Below are 15,767 nucleotides of genomic sequence, written 5' to 3' on the forward strand. Positions count from 1 at the left end.
AGGCCCAGGGCTTTCCACTTGGAGGAAACGCTGCATTTTTCACCTTTAACCCAGAAAAATATGGTTCTCAGAAAGCTTGTTTTTAGCACTGTGAGTTCCCAAAGGAGGAAGAATAGGCAGTAGGAGGGGCCCCCAGCCCCTCTGAGCTCCGACAGCAACCCCCACCCCAGAATGCCCTTCTTCCTGGGAGGGAATGACCCAGGAGCAGCCTGCAGAGGCCCAGCTGCAGGAAAATAAAGGCAGAGAATTCCAGCTCCAAGTGGAAAGACAATACTTTAGGAGAGGAGACTGGACAAGGCGTGAGCCGCTTCCCACCTCCTCCCTGCCTCTTCCAGCTTCTGCCCAGTCCAGGAACGCACAGTAGTTGCCCTTGGAGCTGGGGGTCAGTCCGGGCACACCCACCACCGCCCAGACCCTTAGCTGAGAAGGGGGTAAGATTAGCTTATCAAAGGCGGGACGACATTCTCCAGCACTTTCTCCCTGCAGTGGTGAGAGAGCTGCCAGCATGAAATCAAAATTAGAATCCGAAATCAGGGGTCTTACAGCTTTAGCCCACTCCCACATTATTTCTCAACATGGAGATGTGGGTCGTCCGACGGTATCCTACCTGGGGACTTATCCGGCACACGCTAAACAGAGAAGGGAAAATGTAAGCAGCCCTGCCTCAACCGTTGTGAGGCCAGAAGTCCCGGGGCTGCCTGCATTTAAGCTGGTGGGTCCCGTGGAAGTGAGAGGCTGCCGTTAGGAAGTTCCAGCTTACAGGTGGCTATGTTCGGGCCAGCAAAATGACTAATCCAATGCAACAGCATGAGCTGGCTTCTGGGCTAGGCCCTGTGAGTAACCGCACCGCAACCTCACAGTCAAAGAATGTTCACATATTTGATCTTCATAACAATCCTCCTCCTATAATGGCTGGAGCAGATGGGCATGGACTGTTTGACTTAGGAAGACGGACGCTGGCCAGAAAGACCGGGTGACTTGCCCGCGGTGCCACCACGAGGATGCAGCAACGATGCTGTGCCATGGAGCTTTTCTGCCCTTACCCTGACCTCTGGTCAGGTGCAGTCTGCCCAGGGACACCTGCATTGTTGAGGGACATTCCGGGGCTCCCTTGGGTTAGCTGTCGTGGACAGTATAGTCATGTAAGTGAGGGAGATTCAGACAAAGGTCAGGTCCCAAGAGTCTGCTTGCCAGCGCATGCCATTTTCTCATCACAGCCCTGAATCTGCCGTCTTTCAAAGCCCTTCTGTTGCAGGGACTCTGGGTTGAGCAAATCTGAAAGCAGAAGCTAAAGAGCTAGTCCAGCGGGGTGGGATTCAGGACCCTCTACAGGCAATTGGGTGTGGGTTAAATTCTTTTCCCTTCCCTCCTTTGCTTTCATCTCCACAAATAACCTCCATAACCCTGGGGAGTGGTTGCAAGCTATTTCTGCCCAGGGGCATGTTCCCCTGGGCCCCTGCCTCGCCCCGGCCAAGCCACGAGCTGAAAGAGCAGGGCGGGCAGCCGGGAAAGGCCTCCCCTGCCGCTCCTCTTCTTCCCGTTTGCTCTTGCTGAGGCATCTTTGTCCTAGAAAGTTCATAGCTCCCAGGAGCACTTGCCCTTTCCTGGAAAGACAGGAGAGAGAACATGATGTCTGAGCACTTGGGAGGAGGTCTCCTCTTTTCTATTTATCCATCTTGTCTCTCAGTTTTGCTCAAGATGCAAATGGTGTCCAGAGGCATAGAAATTTCCCAGCATGTGGCATGGCCTCCCCCGATGTCCCAGCGCTCACCTCCAAGCCAGGGCCCGGCCCGGGGGTTTGGCCTCCCCGGATGGCCTGCTGTCAAGGGGCTACAGCTCTGACTTGGCTAGGAGAGGACTTGAGTTGGAATGACTCTTCGAAGGAAGGCCAGGGAGGCTCAAGAAATTTGCCGTTTATACTCACTTAATAACAAAAGTAAGAGGCACCAGGCCAGGGGCTTAGCTAAGGAAAGCCCTGTTAGGAAATTGGCCAAAAGAAAGCAGAGGCAGAGAAAATGGACTATGAGGCAAAAAGAGCTGTGGGAGGAGAGGGGTGTGGGGCCGCAGGGGTCGCAAGGCTCGCTGCGTGGTGACCTCAGGTCCTGCTGGCAGCATTCCATGTTCTCACTGAACATGGGGTTCAGAGAGCAACTGTGGGGTGGGGTTCGGAATGAAATGGGGGGCCCTGTCTAATACAGTGGAAAGTGGAACATGTGCTGATTGCTTGTCCAGGCCACATTCATACCACCTCAGAAATGAAGGTAGCCCGGGCGGTCTCTGCTCCAGCTCCACATGGGGCTAGAGAGGTAAGAGGATGTGCCTAGGGCTGGGGCCCTTCCCTTATCCATGTGACTGCCTCTGGCCTGGAAGCCGGGAGCCCCTGGGAGTGTGTTGGGAGGCTTTGGGGGTGTGGGGATGGAGGGTGGAGAGCCGATGGCCTACGGGCCCTCACAAGGATTGCTGTAGTTGTCCCCTCCAGGCACTCGCCCACACAAGGTTGGTTGACATTTCACTGACACTCACTGAGGACGCGCTATTCACAAACCAGCCCCTGGCCAAAGTGCCAGTGAGGATATCAAGGATAGAGAGGACTCAGCTCCACGTCAAGGTGTCACCTGGGCTGTGGTCTCACCTGAGGCTCGTTGGCTCTTTGCTTCTTCAAAGCCAGGGGAGACTTTCTTTAGGCAGGGCCCAGTCCCTCTCATAAGAGCTCTCCTGAATAGGTCGCCCACCCATGATCATCACCTATTAACTCCAAGTCAATTGATGAGTAGCCTAACCGTGGGAGCGACAATCCATCATTTCCACAGTTCCACGCAAGCATCTTGGGGGCCTTCGTAGTGTCCTGCCTACCACAACCCTGATCAACTCTAACTTTCAGTCTCTCCCACCTCCAGATGATACCTCCCCAAAAACCAAGTTCGTTTTCCTAAAATGCACCTTCTGTCCCGTGCTACCCCAACTAAAGGTTACGCCACGGTCAGCTGCATCCCTAAACAATGAGTCAAACACTCAGGATGAGGGGGGTTCTGTTCTCAGAGAGCATAACCGTATTTTAAAATTCCTATTTATAGTTCTTGAAAATCCTGTGTTCCTGGGGTCCAGGGACCCTTTGCCATGACTAAGGACCTAGGCTGGGGTACAGCTGATGGTGTGGGTGCCCAGGGGGACTGAGGAAATTGTCAGGCAGCTGCCCTTTCCAGCGGCCACTCAGCATGACCCCAAGCAGCCCACATCTTAGAAGAGATAGCAGGGAAGCCATGGAACTCTGCGTCGGAATCTTCGGTAGCCAGTTACTCATAAAAGACCACATCAAAAAGTTGGTTTGGGTGTTTTTGTGTATAAGGCGCCAATGACTTTTAGTATGAAATTCAGATATCAAACTAATGCCAGACACTTTTGTTTGACTTTCAGAGTTATCCATTATTTAATGAAAAGTATGGATATAGGAAAATGTCCAGAATACAGAATTAAATAGTTCATCCATACATTGGGATTTCATATATCCATGAAAGAGTACCATAGGAGTGTTCTATTTATATGAAAAGATTTTCAAAATATGTGAAATAAAAATTCAAGTTCCAAAATAGAATCTACAATTCCCTTTTATATATGCACACATATACATATATATGAATAGACATGTACATATATATACACACATTCACATAGGAAAATATTTCTGAAAGGATAAAAAGTAAAATGTTGAAAAGACCTAATGCTGCATAAAAAGATTGTGTGGACCTAGCATGTTGCTCACCCTGTAATCCCAGCACTTTGGGAGGCTGAGGCAGGCAGATCATGAGGTCAGGAGTTTGAGACCAGCCTGGCCAACATGGTGAAACCCCGTCTCTACTAAAAAATACAAACAATTAGCTGGGTTTGGTGGCATGAGCATGTAGTCCCAGCTACTTGGGAGGCCAAGGCAGGAGAATCGCTTGAACTCTGGGAGTTGGAGGTTGCAGTGAGCCGAGATCGCACCACTGCACTCCAGCCTGGGTGACAGAGCAAGATTCTGTCTCGGCAAAAAAATAAAAAATAAAAAAAAATTGTGTGATTTCTTTTTCTTTACCATTGATTTTCTAGTTTTTCTTCAGTGAGTATTTTTTGTTCTGTCCACTCAGGATATCACCTCTTTTGGACGGACTGGTCTTTCTCCAACTCTTGTGAAAATGTCCTTTGAATAGAACCTCTGTCCAGCCACAGGACTGAACCAGGGATGAGCACATGGCAAGCCAGGCCAGAGTCCTCATGGCGAGCTGGGGAGGATTCTCCTGATGGCAAGGCCATAAGCTTGGATGAGCCTGGACCGTGGGCCCAGATGCTTGAGGAGGTCTTGTTTGAGGGAAGCAAGTTTTGTGTATAAGGAAATATGTGTTATTTCCAGGTGGAATAGGAGACTACAGTGGTGTGGCCTGAGAAACATGCCAGGGCTTACCTGCCCACAAAGTAGATGCCTGAAATATCAGAGCCAAGACTATCTTCCAGAGAAGCAGATACGCAGTTTAGGGAAGAGGGACGGGGGCCAGAATGGATCACTTGGTCATGCAAGTTGTCCATGCAAGTTGAAGGATACAGAGAACCTGACTCACAGAAAATGAAAACAAGGTTCAAATTGGGGAGAAGAGGGCAGAGGGCAGAGGTGACAGACAATGGGTAGAAGGACTCTAACCTGTTGTCACTTCGGATAAAGGCCATTTATCTCCCATCTGCTGTTACCAAAGAGGTAAGAAGATAAGGGTAAATTTCTGTCCAGGGAGAACAAGGTAATTGCATTCAACACATACTTAAGCATCTACTACAAGGCAAGATGGCCCAAATCTGGGGCAGGAGCTGCTTTGATCTACCACAGGGAGCCTCCCATCCTTGTCCTTAACCAGGGTTCCCTTGTCTTACACACTCTTAAGACTATCTCACAAGGGATCACCCTCTGTAGGATCACGCTCTGTAAAATAACATATTTCTGATACCCAGGGAAACACATTAAACCACGTTTTTCTCAAGGTGCATTTAAAGAATATTTATCAAGCACCTGAGATGTGGCAGATCCTAAACTAAGCTTCATGGATGTAAGAGCCCGATACATTGTTCAATTCCCATTCCCAGATCAAGCGTTATGATTGCGCTTGGTGCTGTGGGGACACGCAGGCCTGGGAAGGCACAGGACTGAGGGCCTGGCGATGCTGGAGAAGGCTTCTCTGAGCCAGCAAGGCCTCAACTGGGCCCTGCAGATGGAAGAAGTTGTCTAAGTGAAGCCCCTGCATTCACTCTGGGGGGACAGATGCCATGGCTCCCGTGCAGGCCCTGAGCTGTGCAGCTCCTCTCTGTGTAACTGGGAGAGATGACCTAAGGAGCAGCCAAACAAGTGCAGAGGCATTTATACCTTTAAGGCCTTCGGTGTTCCTGTAGTTTCTCAAGAGGAGGCATGGGTAGCAAACATCCACTCTGTTGGGAACATGATGTACTCTGTCTAATCTTCCCTACTCCTGCAAAGGTGGGCATGAAGAGCCACGTTTCAGAGATGAGGACACGGGGAGAGGCTGAATTTAACTCTCCAAAGGTTATCCTGGTAGTAAGTTGTGATGCTGGGATGGGAGCCAGGCCTGTGAAACCTCCTGCAGTGCAGTGGCTGACTCGGAAAAGGTGTGAACCCGGCCTCAGCCAACACAGGAAAGGAAAGGAGCAACAATGGCAATTGAGGAAATTAGACTCTAGGTTCCATTCTGAAGGTGGCATGTTGCCTGCACTGGTAATTGGGCAATTTAGGACTACGAGGGTCCATCTGTTCTCAACACTCTGCTTCCTCAAGGCTTTCAGACTCTGGCTTGCAACAACTCCAAGGATGGTGTAGGTGAGGGGACTATGTAAGTGCCTCTAGAGGCTCAACCTCGAGCAGAGTTAAGGCAGGCTGAGGGCAGGAGGGGAAGAAAGATTTGTTTGAGCTAAAGCTTGACATTCATACCTTTCGAAGGTTTGGAGACAGAGGTTCATACACTGGGGTTGCATTCATTTTAAAGTTATTTCCACTTAGAAGTTTTTTTTTTGTTTGAGATGGAGTTTTGCTCTTGTCACCCAGACTGGAGTGCAATGGTGTGATCTAGGCTCACTGCAACCTGCACCTCCCAGGTTTAAGCAATTTTCCTGCCTCAGCCTCCCTCAGCCTCCCGAGTGGCTGGGATTACAGGCGTGCGCCACCACCTCTGGCTAATTTTTTGTATTTTTAGTAGAGACGGGGATTCACCATGTTGGCCAGGCTGGTCTCAAACTCCTGACCTCATGATCCACCTGCCTCAGCCTCCCAAAGTGCTGGTATTATAGGCGTGAGCCACTGCATCTGGCCATCACTGAACAGTTTTTATCAAGATCATCCTCAAAAGCTTTTCTTATCGCTAATCTGAAACTCATCACCCAGGGATAAAATCATCTCCAATTTAAGCACAAATCAGTTCAAGGCATCTCTTGTTACTTCAACTTCCCTGGGACCAGCACAATGAATATTTTCAATTCAGTTTTATTGTTGATCACTCCAGGAGAAAGCCAGTAAGATCAAATTTATAAACCACTCCAAACAAGCTATTATAGTTCGTTTTGAAGAACTTGTTTGTAAGCTAACATTTTAGTTGACATTGAATACCTTTAATATTTTTTTCATACATCTCTATCTTTTCCCCCAATAATTTCATCATTCGTCTCTGATCCTTTTTAAAAGTTCCTGGGTCTGAGGGTGTTATACATTTTGACTCAAGAACTTACCATCTGGGAAACAAGTTATGCACTGAGAATCCCCAAAGGACAGGCCATATGTATGTACTTCCTTGCACTTAAATACTAACATATTTTTCACAATTAAGTTGGTCTGGAGTTTCTTGTGGTTAAATCCAGGCCCATTCATGTTTCAATCTGGCTAAGTCTAGGCTATACATATGACTAAGGACTTAATTTCTCCATTTTTATCTATTTAAGGTCACTTTGGCTGGGCGCGGTGGCTCACGCCTGTAATCCCAGCACTTTGGGAGGCTGAGGCGGGCGGATCACGAGGTCAGGAGATCGAGACCATCCTGGCTAACACGGTGAAACCCCATCTCTACTAAAAAATACAAAAAATTAGCCGGGCGCGGTGGCGGGCGCCTGTAGTCCCAGCTACTCGGGACAGGAGCATGGCGTGAACCCGGGAGGCGGAGCTTGCAGTGAGCCAAGATCACGCCACTGCACTCCAGTCTGGACCACAGACTCCGTCTCAAAAAAAAAGAAAAGATCACTTTATACTTTAAAATTACTGGTTTTGCTAAATCTGACTGTATTTCCTAATAGGTTGAAATAAAATTTTGATACATTCTCAGAATCTTCAGGAATGTTTAAGCTATTTTCAGAGGGCATAAACTAAAAACCATTACTTTAAAGACCAGTATTTATTATTTATTTGCCAATGTTGGATTCCCACTATTTGATTATTTTTATGCTAACTTCTCAGGTAAACAATAATGATTTAATGGACAGATGGATGTCACACCAATGGCACAGCAATGTATTCAAATGTTACAAATACATCCATAGTGCTATGTGATTGCTTTACAACCACAGTATTTCTTACGGGATAGAACAAAAAAATACAACAACGAAGCAGGCACCACTTCTCCCAAGTGTGTAACATGGGGAAAAACCCAATAATGCCCAAGTCTGTCAGTGTAAGATGTAAGAAAATATATTTATTTTTTCCATGACAATACTATGATAAAATTGTTAAATACATGCATGTTTTAAAAACAGACATAAGTAACATCTTTAGAGTTAACAGCCAAGCATACTAGTTTTACATTTATGGTGTTTTAGTAATAGATTACTTATTTTCTATGTTTTTGCTATAATCATGTTTTCCAAAAGATACAGTAACTAAATTCTGAAATTATACAATGATATAAAGTGTCCAAATTTCCCATTCTAACAGCAATTTAATATCCAAATTTTCACAAGGCAGGAAATACTTCAGTTATCATCTAAGTGGAGTTGTTTTATTCCATATTACTCTCAGAATTCTGTGAATCAGACTGAATCACACACACATACTTCGTCTACAGTTTTCTTCCTGTATATGTGTATTTAAATGTTTCCTTATACAATTAAACATGATTTTAGGTACAGCACATCACAACTGATCATTCACCTTAAAAAAAAAAAGCATCTGTAGTGGTAACATTTCAAGAAATGAAAAAGGGAACAGTTTGGGATCCGCAGTTTCTCCCTATCTTCTTTCAGCGACATTTACAAGCACTTGACCAAACAAAAATTAGTAAACAGTTACTAGTATTTATAAAAAACTTAAAATATTTAACATATAATACTCACTTTAAAAAAACATTCATTCTACAAACAATCTTATAAAAGACAGAAACTTATATCTGTTCACAGTATGTGTATTTTGTAAACAGTAATTCACTATAATGCAATTTTGAAAGTAAAAACAGGTAATTTCCTAGTGTTATAAGGACCTTGACTTATGGCCAGCTAATGAAAGAGAAGAAAACTTAACATTCTTACTGGGAAAGTTAAGTATTTTGAGCATCAATCACATAATACCTACACCTCTGCAACAATGAAAGGCTTCTTTTTCGTGTTGTCTCCTGCTACTCACAATGTTATTTATATTTTTCCTAAATATTATGTTGGAAGGAAAAATTAAATGGAAGGAACCACTAGTTTATGATATATTAGAAAAAATGGGAAAAAGTATTTGGAATCAAACTGGGAGAAGAATGTTTAACAAAAATTGTATGAAAACCATTATTTAGTGTTCTTTTCTATGATCAATTGCAAAAACACTAATGTTAAACCTAACAGTTAACTTTTCCATGTTACAAATGAAAATTGTATTACCACCTAGAGATATTTTGATCTTTTATAATACACTACTGGAATGTTTAGGAAAATAGTTCAGAAGTTGAAAGTTACCCATTTAAAATGGAATAATTCTAAACGAAAGTACACTTTAAATGTGTAAGGAAATTCAACAACTTAAGTGAGCCATTCAATCTGGTGTGCAAAGTATTTTAGTCTTATGTGCAACACACAGGATCTATGTTGTTAGCTTTTTTTTTTTTTTTAAAGTTTTGATTGGTTACTGTAAAGGCAATCTTAGAAGACACCTGTAAATATAATATAAATCAATTTTCTTATCAAGTAGACATTTTCTCCACTCACATCTCTTAGTTTTTGGGGTATTCAGTCCCAGCAACCAAAAAAAATAATGTAAATTATTAATATTTTGTTTCTGGTTAATGTTCAATCAGTTTTTCTTTTATAAGAGCTTTTGATTTATTGTTCTATGGTTCTTTAGCTAGGCACTTATACATAAAAACATTCAGAGTTTCCCCTTAACACACTACTTTTAATTCTCATGAAAATGTTGCACAGTTAGAATTTGTCTTGCATAGATAAATTCTGTTTATAACATGGACTCTGATAATCCAAATATTAATATTCCTAATATAGGGAAAAATAAGCACCATTCATGGCTAAAAATAATAGAATCCTGTCATAACCCAATATCGTAAGGATCTGGATATATTCTAGACCAAATCACACTCCCTGAAACATTACCATGTACAATAAAGCCTGACATATCAGCCAACTAATTGAATGCTATCCTTAATCCTTTACATTGGCACTAAAAGTAGTTCATCTGTAATAAGCATGAATGTGACCATGTAATAATTAACAGCATAACTGAAAAGGAATAAAAAATCTAACCACTATAGCAAAATAAGGGGTTTAAGTGTTATTAATGGCCCTGGTACATAATCCATAAAGATATAAATGAACCAAACTCAAGCCAAGTTAATTTCCAATGATATTCTAAGGCTAAGTCTAAAAGATGAACGTTCTGTAACTTTGGCCATAAATCATTTTCTTCTATGAAAATTTTCTTCTAGAATAAATAAGATGGGCATGACAGCATGAAACTTCATTTCAGCAGGAAATAAAGACTTAAAATAGATGCTTTCAAGAAAAAGTTTATCAAGAGCATGAGTTCTGAATTAGTTAACCTCACACATGGACACACTGTTGGGCAGAACACACGCTGGCTGGTACAAACATGCCCCAGTTGCATACCCATCAAATAAGAAGGAAGTATGAACACTTAAAATTATGGAGAAATAAATATCTAGTGATAACAGGCATGAGCCCTTCCTCAGTTTTCATTCAAACCATGCAGTCACTTCCAAAGTAGATTTGAATCTTTGAGTCAATAGTCTCAGATCTACACAACCTAGATTTTGATGTGTATCGCCCTTCAGGAAAATTCTGTTGAATCTGTGACACTCTGGGATAGGACTCCATCAAGAAAATTAGTTACTGAGCTTTCACAATGTGTCTAGTTTTTGTAGCTAATAATCCCCCATTTTACTCTGAGATGCCCAATTTTACACTTTCAAAATACGAAAAAAGGCATTTCATAAAATGCACACAAATTTTAACACAATTCAAAATAGAGAATAGCAAAAATAACCTTAGAACAAACAAACAAAAAAATTTTTATCAGATTATATACCTGAGTGATAGAAAACTTTGAGATAATGTTTTCAAAATATTGACATGTTAATGAATATTTTACTTTCAAAATACCATAAAATTGATTTTAAATTCCCTTTGGAAGAAAACATTCCCTGGTCTCCTTCATTAAATTACAAATAATTACCCAAATACAAAAAGGACTTGTAATGCTTGTTAAATATGGACGGCATGAAGACAATTAAGAAACTACAGGACTTATTTCCAACAAGAATACAATGTGCATGAAGTTTTGAAAATGTGACTTTTTACCACAGTTTCTGAGAGTGTAATAGTACTAAATGTTCTAAATGTAATCTTTCAGATCCATGAGCCGTGAAAGTAATGCTGGTTTGGAAAATGAGGTTGATACTTCCTCTCTTAAACTTCTCAATGAATGGCTGCTTCTGTTTCTAGGCTGCAGGAACAAAGCACCTCTATCACATAAGCACATAAACACACAACTCAACTATCCAGACACTCAGGGCCACAGTCTCAAATCCAGGGCTGCATAAATTCAACAAGCTGATGACCTAGATTGCACACATGTGCTAATCTATGCACTATATGATTCACGAGTTCATCTAATGTTAAAAGTCTAGCTAAGTCTTTAATAATGTAATATTAAATATTATTTATTTAAAATGGTCACTCATAAATGAGCCCCATAATGACCTCCATTCCTTGGAAGGGAAGCTGGAGTTGAAACTGGCTTGTAAGTGAATTGACTCATAAGAGAGGTAAAAATATGTCTTACATGAATTACTATCCCACAGATATGATGGAACATAATGCTAGTTTGACATTTAGTTTTCTAACCAATGACTGGGCTTTCACTGAAGAAGAAAAGAGGGATTTCTCAATTATTTTCCTAGTCAGTAAGGGCTGGAGAGAACACATCTAGCTCTGCCTCTAACTAGTCCTTAATTGTCGCTTCCAAGGGAGAAGCCACAAATCTAACTGGACAGAGCACAATCAGTATGAGAACACCTTGTAAATGCAGGCATGCAACCAGCATTGAAAAACAGTGCACATTTACCAGTGTCTCAGACAACTGGACATGCGACTAATCTCTCCTTCCCACTTCCCTCTCCTCTTCCCGTGTTGTTGCTCTCCCTACACACACAGGTGGAGTGGGAGGAGAGGTAATATCCTGGGATCTGCACAAGGGTCTAGCTGTCTTCAATTCAATGAGGAAAAAGAAGGAAAACCGCTTTGGCCTCAGACACAAACCACACTCTTTTAAGCATACAGCAACTTATAAGGAGCTTGCCCAGACTTAATAGTGTTACTCTGCTTCTCATTAAGCTAGTGATCCTTGTGTATGAAACTCCAGAAGTAGGGGAAAGGTGAGTGATATTCTGCACTTTTTTCATACAGAAAAAACAGTGAAGTCTTGCAGAGAACGAAAGGACTTAAGAGCCCCAGTGATATTCATCATTAGCCAAACAAATGAGTCGTTATATAGGTTAGAAAGGGCCCTGGATCCAGATGGTCACAGTTGAAATGCATATATATTGACAGACAAAGATCAAACAATCTCTTCTGGCCTTTTCTGGTTATCTCAGGTTAGTGTCGTTTAGAGCAATAAACGTTTACTGTAGCCAACGCCTATCCTTGTCCTGGAGAGATAAAGTATGGGATTGATATATTTCAACAGGGAACAAGGCAGGAGTTGAGGGCAAGCAGACTATGGTAACAGCAAAATTTGGCAGGGAGAGAAGGCAGCCCTAGATCTCATGTCTGGGGTGGAAGCTAAGGGAAGGAGCCAAAGAGGATACAAAGGAAGACAAGAGAACACTATTTAGGGATGGCTCTGATTGGATATATTTTTCATTACTGAACATTTCTATGAACTATTATATAGTTTTAATATACTATGTATGTACAAAATGAATTGCATTTCACTCCAAATTTCCACAGATCATAAAGCTCAGAAATTTAGCTGAATCCTAGCAGTTAAAATCAGGATTCATACACAGAGAACGTAAATAGATTTTGTCCCTTGTCACTCTGGCTTTTTTCCACAACATGGTTTTTAAAAATATACAATATGAGCTTCAAAAAAATTAACTGATCCATTATTTGTAAATACATTACAGAACCTCAGATGACAAAAACCAAAAAACCAAACAAAAAAGGCATATCTTATTTGGACACTTAAAATTTTCAAGTACTTTTGCCTTAACTATGAAAAGGTAAAATACACAGGCAACCTGAGGGCAAGGAAAATACAACATACACTTTTTAGTTTTTCCTTCTGCTTTTCCAAGAACCACAATCACTCCAGACATCGCTTATGAGAAAGAAGGGTGGGCAGAGGATGCTGTGCTGAAGGCACCCAACTACGCACAGCTCACCAAGCAATTGCTACACCTGCAACACAGGCATGCCCGTGGATTCAGATCGGTTTATGACAGTTACTAAGAAATAGCCCTTGGGTAACTGTTCCTGTAAGAAGCATTCTCTCTTTAGTTTTATATTTAAAAATGTGAGTACTGGATCAGATAATCTGGCATGATGAAAAGACTCATGAGCAGGAGGACATCCACTAGGAGGTGTCAAAGATCACCACTGCCTGGGTAGCCAGGCTCAATGGCATGGTCTCCTCAGGAGGAACGAAACCCAATCAGAATACAGACAGCTAATGCTGCTAGATATTGCTTAGTAGTCATCTCACATAGTAAATCACTGGAATTATATGCTTATGAATAATATTGAATTTGTTCATATAAAGCTGTCACTATCACAAAATAAAATGATTTAAAAGAAACATGGGTCTATAGTCTTAGAAATGTAAATCTTAAATATCAGGGCAACCAACTGAAATAATGGAAGCAAGCATAAAAGCTAAAAAATAATGAAAAGGCTTGCAAAACCTATCACAGCAAGAAAACATGATTATGATTTGGGCTGGTCAGTGTCACACTTGTTTTCAAAGTTTGTACCCCTGAGACAACTGTTTGATAACCATTATACAGTAGGCACAGAAATCAGCATATTTTATCAAACAAAACACTAAATCACTGTCGCTACATCAAAAATTATATTAATTTTTGTGAATGCTGTGGATAGAGGAGAATAATCTTAGAAGTTTTTAAATCTGTGCTTGGTTTTCATCTAGAAAGGAGTAAACGTCAGGCAAATAAACATCACCTGTTACTTGGACATTTTCTCCCTGGCCTGCAAATCCACTTGCAATTCCACCAAGTATACATATGAGAAAACCACAAACAACAGAACAGAAAACAGTTGCGGCGGGATTTGTTTTACATGTACGTACAAGTAGGTATTAGCCTTGAAATGCTTCCTGAAGGTAGAGTACATGAGAATTCTTTGGCTTGATCACAAAGAGCTCCAAATCTTGAATTTTGTGGATTGAGGATTCTGAGTCACTATACTTTGGCTTTTAGACTACATTAAAAGCACATGAACACTTTTAGTGTAACTTAACATGTAGTGAAGTTCACCTCCTAACAATACTTCACAGGATCCCTCCAAGAATGCCCAGTGCTGATGTAGCAACACTAGCAATAAGAGCTTATTGAGATGGCCGACTGAAGTGACACGCTGACACTGTTAATCGTTTGGTTTGTTCTGAAAAAAGTTTGTAAAGGACCACCCTCCTCCATTAGATTTAGGAGAGTCTTCATCTTTAGGAGGAATCAAAAATTGTCGGGAATTAATGGAGCATGGACTTCCAAATGAGACAATCTCACTGTTGCTGTCTATGGATCTAGGAGAGTCTGGAGACACTAAATTCCATGTATTTACATTGGCCTGAGGTCTGTAACCCGCAGTTTTCTCTAAATCCTCTTCTGCAGCTATATCTTCCACAGTAGAATTAACGGGGAGGTGCATCTGTGGTTTATAGCCTGCCCCTCCTACAGGGTCATTTTCTTGTTCTTCTTCTGGTTTTGCTTGAGGCTGATACATCGACTGAACATCAATGTAAATGACCTGTGCAGTCCCTCCAGCTTCATCTGCTGCTGGGTTTGGTATTTCTTCCTCAATGATGGGTGGACAATAGGACACAACCACATGGTTTTCAGGCTCTGCATCAGAGCGATCTTCAGGACGCTCAGCTACTGGCGAAATTATTTCTGTATCTTCTATTTTAGGAAACGCTGATCGAGTTTCTAGAACCTCAACATTATTTGGGGTACAAGGATTCATTTCCAATGTCTTAAGACCACTGCTTCCCTAGAAATAAATTTAAAAATGGTGATTAAAAATAGCACTAAATGCTACTGCAATGCTCCTCCTACAAACAGGGGCACCTTTTTCCCCAAATCTGCTTGTAAACAGGTGCCTCTACTACTCTGCATTTCACACTACAGCACAGCCACTGTTTTCTTCCGTATCAGTTTTTCCTTGTTATTAATATTTGTGGGAGAAAAAAGAGCACGGTATAATTTAAAATTAATAATTTTAGAAACTGGGATGTTTCAAAGTATACTATCTTCCCAACACTTTTTACTTAGAATGACATTTGCATGTTAAAAACTTTTCACAAAAGATTAAAAAAACAAGTCAACACGTCAAAGATAAATATAAGAAAATAAAAGATTACCTCACAGACACTCTTTTGAAACTGTAACGCTTTACAGTTTTCTGGATTTGGAATATCAGGGTAGAAGGTTTCTTTAATCCTTTAATAAAAAATTATTAAAGTAAATTTAATAGTTTTAAGATTATTAGATAATAAGTTAATAAATCATTAGGCTTATTTTGAAGTATTTATGAATCCATTAATGAACATCTGAGATTCAAATGGAAGCTCTTTCGTGTGATCATTCACTAGAGCTGTCTATACAACGCACTGAGAGGTTCCAATTTGAAAACCATAAACAGGGCTGGGCGCAGTGGCTCACGCCTGTAATCCCAGCACTTTGGGAGGCTGAGGCAGGCAGATCACAAGGTCAGGAGATCGAGACCATCCTGGCTAACATGGTGAAACCCCGTCTCTACTAAATATACAAAAAATTAGCTGGGCGTGGTGGCAGGCTCCTGTAGTCCCAGCTACTCGGGAGGCTGAGGCAGGAGAATGGCGTGAACCCGGGAGGCGGAGCCTGCAGTGAGCAGAGATCGCGCCACTGCACTCCAGCCTGGGTGACAGAGCGAGACTCTATCCCCCCCCCCCAAAAAAAAGAAAACCATAAACAGTAATTCAATTTCTAGAACTACCATACCCATGTATCTCATGAAAATGGAAAGCAAAT

General features: G+C 41.8%; 1 protein-coding gene across 5 annotated transcripts in view; it reads right to left on the bottom strand.

Annotated features, from left to right (window-relative positions):
- Positions 1-7,686: 7,686 nt before the first annotated feature.
- The window catches only part of LIFR (LIF receptor subunit alpha), a 76,732-nt gene continuing 68,651 nt past the window's right edge, over positions 7,687-15,767 (bottom strand). For all 5 annotated transcript variants that reach the window (XM_015139923.3, XM_078004406.1, XM_015139924.3 and 2 more), the window contains exons 19-20: positions 15,119-15,197; positions 7,687-14,748 (exon numbers count right to left, since the gene is read on the bottom strand). In XM_015139923.3, the coding sequence (XP_014995409.2) occupies positions 14,125-14,748; positions 15,119-15,197 (703 nt within the window). In that variant the 3' untranslated portion in view covers positions 7,687-14,124. The remainder of the gene's footprint in view (positions 14,749-15,118; positions 15,198-15,767) is intronic.

The sequence above is a fragment of the Macaca mulatta genome, chromosome 6 (assembly GCF_049350105.2).
Source record: "Macaca mulatta isolate MMU2019108-1 chromosome 6, T2T-MMU8v2.0, whole genome shotgun sequence".
NCBI classification, from domain to species: Eukaryota; Metazoa; Chordata; class Mammalia; order Primates; family Cercopithecidae; genus Macaca; species Macaca mulatta.